Source organism: Chelonia mydas, chromosome 26 (assembly GCF_015237465.2).
Source record: "Chelonia mydas isolate rCheMyd1 chromosome 26, rCheMyd1.pri.v2, whole genome shotgun sequence".
NCBI classification, from domain to species: domain Eukaryota; kingdom Metazoa; phylum Chordata; order Testudines; family Cheloniidae; genus Chelonia; species Chelonia mydas.
In genome coordinates, this window is record NC_057859.1 from 1,509,814 (window position 1) to 1,525,048 (window position 15,235).

At 48.6% G+C, this 15,235-nt stretch overlaps 1 protein-coding gene across 20 annotated transcripts in view; it reads right to left on the reverse strand.

Moving 5' to 3' along the window:
- The window catches only part of TACC1 (transforming acidic coiled-coil containing protein 1), a 79,989-nt gene that overhangs the window by 12,134 nt on the left and 52,620 nt on the right, over positions 1-15,235 (reverse strand). For 13 of the 20 annotated variants that reach the window (XR_006287579.1, XR_006287578.1, XR_006287574.1 and 10 more), the window contains 3 exons: positions 9,244-9,304; positions 8,316-8,523; positions 3,149-3,204 (listed from right to left, as the gene is read on the reverse strand). Coding sequence is in view for 11 of the 20 variants with exons in the window: in XM_043536424.1 (XP_043392359.1) it covers positions 3,149-3,204; positions 8,316-8,523; positions 9,244-9,304 (325 nt within the window). In the remaining 9 variants the exon portion in view is untranslated. The remainder of the gene's footprint in view (positions 1-3,148; positions 3,205-8,315; positions 8,524-9,243; positions 9,305-15,235) is intronic. The other 7 variants (XR_006287581.1, XR_006287580.1, XR_006287577.1 and 4 more) reach the window with 1 other exon arrangement.

Below are 15,235 nucleotides of genomic sequence, written 5' to 3' on the forward strand. Positions count from 1 at the left end.
TAATTGCAGCAGCCTATGTCAGGGCCTGCAGGGGACAGCGTATCCTGTGCCAGTCACTTCCCATTTAATGCAGGATTCGCTACAGCCGGCAGCAGTTGTATAGAAGTTTGCTCAGAAGTTTGCTTATTTTGCTGGGTTTCACAAGTGGTTCTAGGGTCAGACAGCCTTCATGCAGGGAGCAGTGTCGATTGTCTCCGCAGAGCAGCCATCTAGCTGACACCCCTGTGCAGACAGGGTCCAATCATTGCCTCCCTGATCGGGCACAGATCACCATCCCCTTCCCTCTGGCCAGCGGGGTATTTAACATGCTTCCTTAGAGCAGGAGGTCATCGGGTAGGGCCGTTACAGTCTGTGTTCTCTGGAACGCTTGCTGCATATTCTCTGACCAACTACTCAAAGCAGCCTCATCCGGGACACACCCCATGAAAACCAAAAGTCTCTCTTGCCAGAGAGAACGTCTATCTAGTCTCCGAAAATGTCCTTTTCTTAATTTTATGCCACTAATCCTAGCTACACTCGCTTCCCAGTTAGCTGCTTGGCCACAGGCCATAAACAGAGAAGCGTTATACTGAGGAGCTAGTCAACATTTGTGCCGCGTTTTGTAAATGAAAAACACCCTTTCTCAGAGCAGTAAGTTCTAGTGGTTTTCAGAATCTCGCTTGGTTTGTGAGGGTGAAAGTTCTTATCGTGCAGCACAGTGGCAGGTGAGTGAATACGGCACCGGAATGGGAGCGGCGGCTGCTCTCAGCACAAATGCTCTCAGACCACAAGCCGGTGCAGGTGGAAAATCTCTCTTTAACGCCACCCCTGCCCAGGCCCATGCAGCGCACCAGCAGACGAGCTCCCTGGGAGTAACAGCTCTCGGTGTAGCTTGGAGACTCCCCACGGACACCCAACACTAGGGCACATGCCCCTGAGCACTCGGCAAGTAACAATCCCCCATGTTCTCCCATCCCAGAAGCAGCTGCTCCCACTTCCTGCCAAGCTCCCAGTTCCAAGGAAGAAACAAGCTGCCCTGGACACGGACCGTGACTTGTCTGGCTGAGCGGAGGGTCTCCCTCTCGTGTGGCCCAAACCCCCCTGAGCCCTGCATGCCCATGTCCACCCCAGAGCCTCCCTGTATCGACTAATGCGCATTCCACTGAACCGTTAGAACAGCTGCAGGGCTCTGGAGACATGAGCTGGGAATCCCCACAGAAAGCAAGTACCTTCCCCTTGCTTTGCTTTACTAACGTCCTTGGGAGGCTTAGGGTAGTTAAAGCTGTCCCAGGGAAGCTGAGCCGGCTGCTGGCGTTAATCTCATTGTCGTCTGCCTGCCACCTTCCTCTCTGAGCTGTCCCAGCTGCGTGGAGCTGAGCTGGCGTAGCACGTCCCCTTGCCCACAGCTCTGCTGCAGTAGGGAAGGGATTTTATCTGCACGCCGGTCGCTGCTCCGACACGGCTGCCTGGCTCCCAACAGTGCCGCTGGGCACGAGGCTGAAAGAGCAGGACACAGAGCGACTGACGGGAGTACACGGCATTTCACGAGCAGCAGCAGTGCTCTGTCTCACCAGGGCTGTGTGACCGCCTCCCCGTTTCCGCAGACACCATCCTGGCTGTAGGGAGGGAGCGATCGAGCTGGCTTCCAGAAGCAGAGTTTGGGGCCCTTTTCTATAGGGCGAGAGAGCTCACTTCCCCGTCGCTATTCACTGTGACTGGTTCCAGAGAGGCACAGGATTTTTATTCGCTCCACCCGTCTGTGTTTTCTTTTGCTCACTTTTCCTCTCTTCTCCCATCCCCGGCAGCCCCGGGGCAGACACTGCTGCGGCACGCCACAGGCCAGTCCAAGGCTCAAGACCACGTCAGCTCCATGCATCGCCCAGCAGAGGGAGCCGTGCATGCAGCGCAGAGGAGGTCGTGCATGCAGCGCAGAGGGGGTCGTGCATGCAAGAGGGGGTCGTGCATGCAGCCCAGAGGGGGCCGTGCATGCAGCCCATCGGGACAGCAGACTATCTGTGCGTTGAGGGGCACGTCTGGCAGCTTCCCACCAGCTTTTAAAAGAGCCTCTTGCGACATGAATTCAATTCATGTTGCAAGGGGATTACACTGCCGGTCTGAGAGAGTCCACAAGAGTGTGATACCACATGCCAATCTCCCCAGGCACATGGCAATGGGAAGGCAGCTGGCAAGGACACAGAGACGGCCCGCAGGCAAACACAGCAGCTGTCACTGCTAGCACCTCACAGCCACCGTCTGTCCCTGGGGAGAGTTCCTGCGGCTGTCGGGCTGCATTGCCCGCTCTTCACCAGCGGGTGCCACAGGCTTCCACGTGATGGGGACAAGACTCTCCCTTATCACTGGTCTGGTCCCCCGACTTCCCTTCCACTTCATTCCAGTTGTAAAGCTTCATATCTGGGCATCTTAAAAATGCTCCGACAGCACCTGCATATGTCTCCACTGCTCATCTGACTCTGGGGACCATGAACATCCACTTGTTCATCACTCACTCCTGACCATGTGTGGCTCACACTCCCACCTGTCGGGATTCCTGGGTGTACAAAGTACCATCCCCTCTGCCGACTGTTCGCGTGCCCCTGCCTGTCCTCGCCTACCTTCCTATTCCAGCATCATCCCATGCGCCTGCCTGGACAAGGCTTCAGGCCGCAAGCACAGAAGGAAGGCCTCTCTCTAGAGTGCACTTCAGGGGCTGCTGTGAAATCAGGACTGGTTAAATCCCCAGTTCACAATTTTAAATACATTAGCTCCCAAAGCAGCTTCTCCTGAGGTGCTTTCAGAAAGACTTCTCACCACTGTGAGGCTGATCCAGAGGCCACAGGGCCATTTCTGCAGTGCCCTGAAGGATTCAGGCCTGTATCAAGGAATGTGGGATATTAGCAGTCAGAGAGCAGGGATTTGGGGTGATCGCTTAGTGTATTCAGCATAGTCTCCCACTTTTCACTGTGTATGCAAGTGTCTCAATGTGCTGGCAGAGGCCCAGCTCGTACTCACAAAGAGCACACTTCTTACTCATGCAAACAGCCCTGCTCAAGTCAAGGAATGTGAGTAAGGGCTGAAGAATCAGACCCGCAGGGAATCACAGTGTTTCACGGGGGGTCACTGGCACAGGAGAAGCCACGGGAGGTCAGAGTAAAGGTGAAGCTGCACTTACCAGGGTGCTGCTGGGCCCATCCTTCTCCTTCTGTTTGGATGTTTCTTTTTCGAACCCTAAAACACAGGGCACAAGGTGTTACAGCTGCCTTGAGAGCATGACTGTCACCCCAGCCCAGAGATTTGCTGGAATAGAAGAGTTTAAGGCCATCTCTTCCAGCTCCCCGAGGCTCAGGATCCCAGGCTCTGCGGGGTTCCTGTCCTTGCACGGATGGACAGTTTTATTTTGGGTCAGCACATGGCCTGTCTGTTTTCCTCACACACAGGGAAATGCCTGCCCAGGGGGACCCTGGCAGCAGCAAAGGAGGAGTTACCAGCACCTGCTTTCCACAGGAGCTGGCAAAGCATGGGGAAGACAAAGCAGCAGCTCTGTGTAGGTACAGGTGCCAAACCATACTGATATTGAATAGGGGCTCCAGGGAGGATCCCAGCCCACAGCAGGAATGAGACTCAGGAGACCCAAATCCAGCTCCTCATCTTGGACAAACCAATCTATCCTGTGCCTCAGTTCCCCATTCGTACAATGGGGATGAATGATACCTCCCTACTGCATTCGTGCTGTGGGGATACAAGCCATTAATGACCAGGAGGCGCTCAGATACTGTGGTGAGGGGGCCATACAACTCCCTAGATAAGCTGCGCTAGGTGCTGTACAAATACACATGAAGATGAGATCTCGAACTTTTCCTGTTTTCTAACAAGATTTACTTGAGTGTCTACAGTCACGGTCATTATCTATGTACTTTGTAAACTTTGGGGTGTTCTTTGGGATCCTTTGGCTTGGGAAGTGTCAGATCAACGTAACAGAGAATCACAGAGACGTAGGGCTGGAAGGGAGCTCGATAGGTCATCTCGTCCAGTCCCCTGCACTGAGGCAGGATCAAGTGTTATCTATCCTGGCAGGTGTTTGTCCAACCGGTTCTTGTCATGGATGGTTCTAACATATTATTAGAATTAATAGTCCCTACAGGATAAGGTGACATGCCGCATAGGTAGCAACTGCCCACCCTGAGAGCTCTGGGTCAGGCACAGAGGTTTTGCTCCAGCCCATGGCTCAAGACAGGAGTAATGGACGGGCACAAAGGAGATCAGAGTTAAGGCGAAACCCATCACGTGATGGAGCTTAGAAGGGATGAACTGCTTCACTCATTCAACATCCTTTGCAGGCCAGTCTGGAGAGAGGTCCTGCAGGAGGCAAGGTGGTGCAAATCTCACTCTTTGGGTATGAGACTCACTCCCTAGCATGCTCGCTCACTCTCACACATGCTCCTAAGCTTCTCTCACTCGTTTTAAGTAAATATATAGAGATTTAAAATATTTTTACTCAGGCACTGCAAGAGACAACAATAAGCTTGGAAAGACACTTCCCAAGCTTGTGTACTGTGGTAACCATGGAGACTACAGGCCCTTGTGCGATACGTGTGCGAGAAGACAGAGGAGGCTAGGTGGGGGGAAGGGTGCGGGGTTGCGTGTGTGAATAGTGGACGGTCGAAAAAATAGGAGTTTGCCCAAAAAACGAGTAGGACTTGATCAGAAGTTTGTGCGTTCTGCAAAATACAGTTCCAAATTTAAACTGCATTGAGCAAATTCAGTTTGCTCTCCAACCATCCAGGTTTTTGTTCTAACCAGCAAACAATTGTTTTGATTAAAATCCATTGGTTTGCACGGCAAATAGAATTCTCATGCACCCTAGCCTTTAGTGTGAATTAGGACAATGAAGCGTTTCCTATGCAATATTAAGCAGTGTACATTTTAAAACAAACTATTAAGTGCTGGTTGGATTAAACACCTGGACTGTTGGATGTCACCAAGGACCAAAGACGACAATCCCTGTCTTAAGCAATGACCTAGCACACCTCCTGGAAAGTGTCACTCTTTGGCCTTGACCCTCACTCTTAAGGACAGCCAGCCCTTGGCATCTCTGTACAGGGCTGGTGTCCATCTGCTCGATGGGAGTGGGGATAAAGAGATCCACATAAGTGCAATCGAGGGAGCGGGGACTCTTCCCCTCCAAATGAAAATCACTGGCCTGCTCCCCGCAGGGGCACCCAAGAACAAGAGTGGCAGGAAAGCGGTGGGCTTGCTGATTCAGTGTTACCCACCCTGCAGGGCTTCCCTTCTGTTGCACTCAGAGCAAAGAGGGGAACAACTCCCCCCCCCACACACACACTTTTGTGGCCATGCCGCAACGTGCCTTTATCCTTGACAGGTGCCATTCACACCACTCCCCTCGGCTGCTGGCTCCTGACCCCCGACAGGGACAAGTCATTTTCAGTGGACCTCCCAAGTTTCGAATTTACCCCCATCTACATCATATTGTTGGTAAATGTAGGGAGACTGTAGGACATTTGAAAAAGAAATAGAGCAGTTGGGAGTCAGGACCAGCTGTGACCAAATTTTGCCTCTGGTGCGTGTTCATGGGTTTCCTTTGGCTTCCCGTGCCCCAAGGCACATGTCCCCTCACTGTGCTTTGGCCTCAGAGCCAGCTCTGTCCGAATATGCATTTCAGGGCCGGGTTTTTCCCCACCTTTGTGCTTGACAAGACGCTGCCCTGATGGCCCCTTTTCTCCATCACCACTTACAGTAGCAATGCCGGGCGGTTTCCTGGAGGAGAGAGGGAGGTGCCTACCATGCCTTCGTCCCCCATATTCTCCCCTGCTGCTACTGCCACTTGGAGGCACCATCACACGCCAAGAGGCGGAAGGGCAATTTCAGTCCCCCAGGGTGCTGCTTCTGAGCAGTTTTGACCACAGCCCCTGACCTTTCCAGAACCACACTCAGTGTGGCGTGTGCACAGGATCCTCCCGCAGCTTTCCCCCGCTCTCCGTCTCCACAATCTGGATTTGCACAACCATCGGCAACAAACGTGAGGCTGAACACTGACTGGGTGCAAGATCCTTCACTCCCTGCGTGCTACCAAACAGGTTCATAGATTCTATGGCCAGAAAAGACCATTGTGCCCCTCCAATCTGAGTTCCTGTATAGCACAGGCCATAGGATGGCCCTGAATTCATTCCTAACTAGAGCAGATCTTTTAGGAAAACGTCCAATCTTGATTTAGAAATGCCAGTGATAGAGAATCCACCACAACCCTTGGTAAACTCATTCCATTGGGTTAATTACTGGTGCTGTGTTCCACCTCAGAGGTGTCTGCATTTCAATGATGGTTGAAATGGCTCACATGTATATAGTGTCTGTAAAGTGGAGGGATCATTTGGGATGAAAGGCTGTTGATATTGCAGGTGGTGACAAGCAACAGCTGTTCCCCCCACTCTGAATAACACAAATATAAGCCTCACACCAACTGGGGCCGATGATCTGCCAACAGAGTGGTTCATGTGTCCCTTTCTATTCTCACCAGCAGCAGAGGAGAGTAGACAAAAGCTGTCTCCTCCAGGAACTGATGTCTGTGTAGATCCTGCAACTCTAAATGACTGCAGTATATAAATTATGAGCCCTATGTTCCTAAATTACACTGTGGTGCTCTGTGAATGTGACTGGCTCTTCACTCACTAACAAGGCAAAAGCAAATGTACCATCAGAATACAAGGACGACGGAAAGCAGGAAGTAAAGAGCCCACTCTCCACTGCTACAAATTCTGGTTCATTTTCTCCACTTGGTCTATTGTTATTTTTTATTGTCTAGATTTCCAGTAGGCCTGATTCTGCATTGCCCTGCACCGTGGCCAATCTCTTCTCTCAATGGAAAGTGAGTGCAGAATGCGACCAAATCAGAATGATGGGAAAGGTGTAAGTTTTGCACTGTGACACATGACTACCCAAGGAGCAAGGCACTGGGGAATCAGGCCCTGTGAGTCTACAAGAACAAATGTGTGAAATAAAAGCTTTACTCCTTATCCCACGAAACCTTTATTTCCCTGGAATACTCAACAACTCGTGGCTCAGTTAATTATCAACGGTGACCTCCTGTGTAGAGAGAAGTAAGAATTCTCTCCTCCAGGAAATATGCCCACAGAGACTATTACAGCTTTTTCTCACATTTCAGGAGAAATGATTAATGTGTAAGAAACAAAACTGGCCAGGAGATGGCTGTAAATTTTCAGCGTGGCAGTTTTTGCCATTCTCACCTGCAACTTTGACATTGATTTAACATCACCCTTGCTGACTTTTAATGATTTCAAAATGGATTGGCTGGAGCTGCAAATTCAATAGAAGACAAAATACCGCCACGACTGTTTCTACAGACCTTGCTTAGCAAATCCAAATGTCCTTACAGGCACGTAGCCAGAACAGTTTTCATTTCTACGACTCTTTAATATACAGATCTACATGATCTAGTAGACAGGTCCTGGAACTAAAATCTAGGCACATCCAAGTTCTAGTCTAACCCGAATTAATGTGTGACCTTAGGCAAGTCAGCTTAACCAGTCTGTGTCTCAGTGTCCTCACCCATAAAATGAAGAGAATACCTTGAGGGATTACCTATCTTACTGGGCTGTGTGAGGACTAGTTAACATTTGAATAATGCTTTGAACACAAAGTTGCTCACGCTTCTTCTAATTACCATTACTAAATATCAGTGCACATGTTACCGACTCTCAGTCTCCCCACACTCACGCTGGGCAGGCGTCAAAAAGCAGAAAAGCACACATAGGAACTGATTTTTGATTCACATTTGATTGTTCTGAAAGAGCACAAGCCGGTTTGCAGCTTGATAAAAGGCTGGTCCCACTTCACCGCATTGGATTCATGCGACAAAACAGACTCATGGCTTATACAGGGAATTTGCAGAAGCAGCAAGGCACCAGCAGAACCAGCATCATGGGAGAGGGGACTGTTTGTGGTCCTGGATTTATTCTGCACATCCATTGTCTAAGCCAGTTTCAGTCAGTGGCGATGGAGATGAACTTTCTAATGTAATGCCATCAGCTTCTATACAGCACTAAAATAAAAAGAGCCTACATAAAAACAACCTACAATCACTGATTTTTCATAATGTAAATAATACAGATGAGCAATTTGAGCCTTTAACTAGAATATACTGTAGCTTCCTGCCCAATTAATGTAAATAAGATGCGGGATGCTGCTGCTCAAATGGCTCTGTTTGCTGTTAGAGGTTATTTTGAGGTCACTTGGATTTCTGAGTGTACATGCTGTATGACTATAGATTTAGAGAGAGAGAGAGAAATAGAGATATGCTTCCATACCTGCTTCTGAGGATGAAAACGCATGATTTATGGTAGACACGGGAACATTGGAACATTCAAAGTACTCCAGGTCGTCTTCTGGCTCACCTTTCACCTCTGGCCCGGATGGTTTCTGACTGGAGGATGTAGATGCCAGCTTCTCTTCGTCAGTAGCGTGACCATCGCAATTTGCAACGTCTGGGATTTTTGAGATCAATGCTCCTTCATCCTGTGGGATCAAGGCAGGCAATTCAGCAGGGCTAAACTAATCCATAGGGATCAGACTAATGCATCATCAGAACAGCCAATGGAAAACAACAGAAAACTCATCAAGTGGGCAAGCTGCTCTTATCGGCATCTCAGGAAGGTTTTGGAAGAGAGAAACACATGGCAGAGAGGAATGGACAAAATCCATTAAACGGTGTGATCACAAAACCTGGCACCTCACCACTGCCCCAGAAATGGACAAGGGACACTTTCAAGGCATTGCCCCGGTTCCGACACAGAAATGTAGAGTCCATGATTTCATTTATTGGCCGAAAAACTTAGCAAGGCAGGGAGGGGAAGGATTATTGGATAGTTGCACATAAAACATCTCCATCATGGATTCTTCCAGCTCCTCCTCATGTTGTTCACCTCCTCCCAGAAGCCAGGATTTGGGGATGTTGAGAGAGATTTTCATCGGAGAAGGGGGATGTAGTGCAAACTAGTGTTCTCGGGGATGTCTGCTGGCTGGTTCTGGGTTGTTACAGGTAAATATCAGTTTAAAGCTAACCCCCGCCCCAAGCTCTTCTCATGATTATGTCCCCCCTACATCAGACCAGTAACAGGAAAGACAACCCCGAATCAGGATTGCAAATCCTCCTCCTTCTCAACGTGCTCACTTCCCACACACAAGCACCTGCCGGCCTCTGAAGAACACAGGTAAGTGCCATTTGCTTAAATGTACCTGAGTGCAAACATCCAGGACCAGGGATTGCATCTCATATTTCTTCACCTTGCAGCCACTCCTGCAACAGGAAAGAGAGACAGATTCAGTCCCGGCTTTGCTGTTCTCACCAGGAGGAGGACAGGTGGAAGGAGAAGCATGTGCAGAGATAGGCTGAAGCAAATGAAGGGCAGCCCCAGTGCTAGCATTGCACTCTGCTGATTGGACAGGTCCAAGCACTTATTAGGAAAATATTATGGCAAAGCAAGTTCTTAAAACAAAACAAAAAAACAACCCAAACCAACCAACCGTTGTTTTCTTCAGAATATTTATTCCTCTGCAAAGGTAAAGCCCAGAGGAAGCATCTCCACTCAGCTATCGCCTGCTGATGGAGAGGATTACAACCAACAATGAGCTTGGTAAGCAAGGTTTCTCTTACTAGGTCATTGCCCTGAATCTCTAAAGCTTTATCTGGAGATATTATCCAGGGGTTTAACATACACGTTGACCGTATGTTCTGGCAGGATGAACCGTTTCAACAAAGAGACCCTCCACAAGCACCAGAGCACATCTTCTGAAGCCGTGTGTTACTCTGTTCTATCTACCTTGCGGCTCCGCATGGCGCTCATCTCCACAGTATCCTTGCCTTTCCTAGGCAAGTCAGATCTGCACAGCCAGGCCCGAACAGACTTTATGGGGTCTTCTGCTCTTCTCCTTTCCCACGCTGTAGCACACTCTGCTTGGTTTGAAAGGCAGAATCATTTCGTTCCTTTGTATTTTAATTATCTATCCAGTGACGGTGAAAACGATGTCTCAAAGCGGAGGGTGCTGCAGCATGCCATAAAGGTTAAGCTCAGGGTGACTCTGAGCTCTTCTTGTGGCTCATTCCAGATACGGATCCCCTCAGATGAGAAATGCTTCATCTCCAGCTCCCGGGCATTTAGTTCTGGGTTTTGCAAGCTGCACTATCCGTAGTAACTCCTGGATGGAGATGTGGTTATATCCGTATCTGGGTCTTAACACACTGATGGCCAAGGCCTTGAATTAACTCTGGAAGCAGACCAGGAACCAGTGGAGAGTCCACAGCATGGGGGTGGGCTATGGTGGGATGGTGCGTGTTCCCAGTTGTCAGCCCATTGAGGAGCTGGGTAGCTGCATTCTGCCCAATCTACATTAAAATCCACATTCAGCGAGTGTGGCTTCACTTTCCCACCAGGTTGTATCCTTGCTTTAGGCCCTGTACTGAGCTTTGCTTGGGTTAAGGGTCTGTTTTTCTTTGGACTCCATGCTGATTCATTTCAACCAATGCGTTAAACAAATTTAGCAGACAGCACTGATCCAGAGCCAGATCCAGCAGAAAATACCACGGGCTTTCTGAACTGCGCAGTCAAACATGCAGGATCTGAGAGGCACTATCCTCATTCTGGCATTTGGCAAAACAGACTGGCCATGTCCCATGGATCTGGAGCATGCCCCAAGGGAAGTGGAGGCAGGAGTCTCTGGGGCACAAGAGGAAATGGCGGCACCTGCCTTGCAGCAGGATAACATGCACAAGTGCATTCATCTCTCTCACACAGCACAGGAAGTCATGGTTCACCATCCTGACGGGGAGTAACAGTTCACCACCACCTCACTGCCTCAGTTAGCAACCTATTGTTCCAGCCCTTGGTTTTTGGTTCTCCAGAGGACAAACAGTTGCTGAGCTTAAAGACAGATCTTGTGAGGGTCCATTACAGACATTTATAGGAAGGCTCACTGCCTCCAGCTTTCTCAATGCTCCTTACCAGCAATTCTGCAATGGTGAAGTACGAAAAGATTTGCATTGAGGCCCTACTCCATAATCATCCCCTTCTCCTCCCCTCAGTTCACTCTCAAATTGCTCTGTTCTGTTTTCGTGCCTCTGCCCACATGCACACGCTCCATGCAGGGGTCGCTAGTGCTCCTACAGCGCACAATGAAATCCGTTATACGCTGTGTCTGTGGGGGAACCTGATTTGGAGGCTACCATTCACACCTGTGTCTGCCTCAAAACCCCACTCAACTTCACTTTTCTCCATAAGATTCTAACGCAAGCAGTTGAATCTCAGGTCCAGTGGGGCTTGGCAGATTGCTCTCTCCTTAGGTGCAGAAGTGGGCCACCATGCGACCTGCTGGGGAGAGGGTTCTCATACCATCTGGTAGCCAGTCTGATCAGAGTACCCTATCCCCTGGTTCGCTATCCACAAGCTGCGGGGGAAGGAGAAGAACCAGGCTAAGCTGCTCTCAGCCGTAGGTTGCTATTACGCACATCCCACTAGCCAGCTGAGTTTTGCTTCTCTCTGCTAGACACATTTGTGCTCTTCTGTTATTCTTCTAATCCTGGAGCATGAATATAAAGTGACCTGCTTCTGTAACCTCCAGGGCTTTAAGTCAGCAAACCCTGAGGCTGCCAGACTCAACGGGGATATGGGACTACACAAACTAGGGAATGCAGGTCATGAAATACCCTCTTTCTACAGCGTATTGAGTGCCAGTACTTAGCACTCAAACTAAAGCAAAGAAGGTTGTATTCAGCTCAGAAAAATGCCTGGTAAATGGATTCCTAAATATGTGTACAAAAGGAAGATCCCTAGTTCATAATCCTGATTAAAAAACTAAACAAAACACCAATAGTACAGAACGGCTGGTCAGTTTTCAGTCTGAAGGCAAATGCCAACGCTTGCATTCAGTTTTGTTGAACACTGTCCAGTATTGTACATATTGTAACTGACCCTTTCTGTGCTGGCATCCCCAACTGAGAACTATGCAGACAATAAAGGCATAAAAGGGGTGACATAATGTAAATAAACTAAGTCTCCCGTTCCAGCTAGTTCTGAATTTCCCTAAATCTACTAACATAATGTACATGAATCCTATCTCCTCTGCTGCTCTTCGGAGTGGGCGACGGGCGATGTTAGACAGTCACGAGTAAGATGAATCCCCCTGTTCCAGGAAAGTAAAAGGACCCTAGAAATCTGGTGTCGTGCGATCTCTGTTGCTCTCCTCCTTACTACAGGAAAGCACAGGGAAAAGTGCCGCACTTCCACAGAGACAACACAAGGGAAAACACAGCAAGGGGGAAAATACTTTCCTACAAGAACACGCAATAGTTCACCGGTCTGTTGTGGCCGGGGTGCTCATGCAGAGTGCTGCAGCGTACATGACGAGTTTGTTATGGTCAGGCTGATCTCACATGCAGGCTGAGCGCACCGGTTTGTTACTGTAGGGGGCTGATGCTTGCCGGGGTGGCACACGCTGGTTTACTATTGTAAGGGTTTGTGATGGGTCCAGATGAGGCTTAGCCAGGTGAGGGACAATACCCCAGCATATTTAAGTCTAACTGGCTGCCCTAGGCTACCCTAACCAGGCTTTTGGGGCTCAGTTAAAATAGGTAGACAATCAAATAGGTGTCGCCCCAAGGTGAGAGCTGTAAACTAGGCATGCAGACAGCTGCCCCCTGACCTCTCTCAGCAGAATTAACCAAAAGAATGGTTTTGTGCCGTCAATGTTTGAGTCCAACAAAGGCAGGATTCTCTCCCCACTCGCAGCAAGCCCGGGCCCAAATGCCAGCCAGCTAGCTCAGACTCTTCAGGGCACGTCCCGCTGACGGTGTGGGGTGTCATTCATCACGGCCAGGTCCTGAACAGGCTGCCTGATGTTCTAACCTAACCCTAAGATAACGAGACAAGGCACTGGACTGGCAGGCAGAAAACCTGGGCCTTATCCCCGGCTCTGCCACCGACCTGCTGTAAGGCTTTACGTTACTTCTGTTTTCTGTTCCTCCTGTTACCCTTTGACTGTCCCGTCTATTTAGATGGTAAAATCTTGGAGGCAGGGACTGTCTCTTACCATGTGTCTGTGCAGCAGATAACAGAACAGAGCCCTGATCTAGGCTGGGCTCCGGGTGGTACTGCAGTACAAATCATTACCATTAATCTGTGCACTGAGCGTTCAGTCTCCACACTGCCTAGAGAAAGGCGTTTTACCTTCTCCTTGCCCATCACTGGATAGGGCCAGTAATAGTTAATAAATAATGCTAATACGTCCCTTGTTGAAGGTTGCTATTCTTTGCAATTGATTCTTGTTTATTTTATTGTGCAGATCTGCACTGAGCCAGGTAAACCCTCCCCAAGCCCTCAAGACATGACCACAGGAAGTTATGAAAAAGAAACGTTTCAGAGTAGCAGCCTGTAGTAGTAGACAGAGTAGTCTGTATCTGCAAAAAGAAAAGGAGGACTTGTGGCACCTTAGAGACTAACAAGTTATTTGAGCATAAGCTTTCATGAGCTACAGCTCACTTCATCGGATGCATTCAGTGGAAAACACAGTGGGGAGATTTATATACATAGAGAACATGAAACAATGAGTGTTACCATACACACTGTAACGAGAATGATCAGGTAAGGTGAGCTATTACCAGCAGGAGAGCGGGGGGGGGGGGGGGGGGAGGAAGGGGGGGTGAACCTTTTGTAGTGATAATCAAGGTGAGCCATTTGCAGCAGTTGACAAGAACTTGTTGAAAGAATTTGTTAGTCTCTAAGGTGCCACCAGTACTCCTTTTCTTTTTATGAAAAAGGAAGTTAGGTTTTGAGTCCCTGGGCTCCTGGAGGCCTCTGTGAAGCTATTGTCTCCTGCCCTTGGAGCCATTCCTTCAGTATATGCTGCCTGCCTCACTACTTTACAAAGACTAGTCACATGGGGAGACATCCCCCCAGGGGAAAGATTCACCTGCAGGACAAAAACCACATTTGTCTCTACAATGTATGGATCCAGGAGAAGAGCCCCCTAACCCAGTGGTTCTCAACCAGGGGTACGCATACCCCTGGGGGTCCATCAACTCAGCTAGATATTTCCCTAGTTTGACAACAGGCTACATAAAAAACCCTAGAAAAGCCAGTACAAACTAAAATTTCATACAGACCATGACTGGTTTATCCTGCTCTATATACGATACACTGAAATGTAAGGACAATAGTTCTATTCCAATTGATCTATTTCATAATCACATGGTATTAAATGAGAAAATAAGCAATATTGCAGTAACAGTGTGCCGTGGAACTTTTGTTTTTTAACGTCTGATTTTGTTTTTAAGTGAGGTGAACCTTGGGGTAGGCAAAACCAGCCTCCTGAAAGGGGTACAGTTGTCTGAAAAGACTGAGAACCTCTGGCCTAACCAACACATTGATTTCATACACTTTTATGTCATCAAAACACACTGGAAGTTGACATGCCATGGGAGCAAGCACAGACACACACCTACAGTCCCACCGCCGTCTCCCTTTCTCATTCCTTTGCACACAGTCCATCACAAGGCTAAGCTCTCTGGTGAAATAAGGTCTGAGAGAGGTGAACACGAGTCAGACAACGGAACTCAAAAGGTAGGAAGGAGCCTGCATGCCATGGAGAGACGAGGGGTTGGAGAATGCTAACAAACAATAGAAACAAATAAAGAAAACAGAAGAGAGTACTTACAACAGAAAACAGAGAAATTTCACTTGTTCAGTAGTCCTGATGCATCAAATAATAGACAAGAAAGAGACAGACAGATGGAGAAAAAAAAAAAGCACGTGAAAAGACCTGGATATTATCTCTCATTTGAATAAATGTAACGAGTTGCACAGTTCTCTTTCTTGGGGAGGAGCATGCAGATAGGAGACAGTCCAATTCAGGGTTTATTATTATTGGAGAAGAAATGAACATTCATGCAAAAATCCAAAACCCCAGGGACCCAGGTGCCTGGAGCAGCCTACTCTGCTCCTAAATAAAGAAGAGATGGAACCTGAAACTTTAAGTGATATTCCGTTGTCTGCTAACTCTTAACCACTTCAGAGTCAAACACAGACGAGCACAGGAGTTTAACAGATCCATATAGATTCCTTCCAAGATATTTCTGAAAGATGTCAGAGAGACCAGGTCATTCAGGTTTGCCAGGTTTTCTCCATTCTCTCTCAGTTAAAATCCATCCTCCAGGTTTCCCCCCTCATTAAAATTTCAC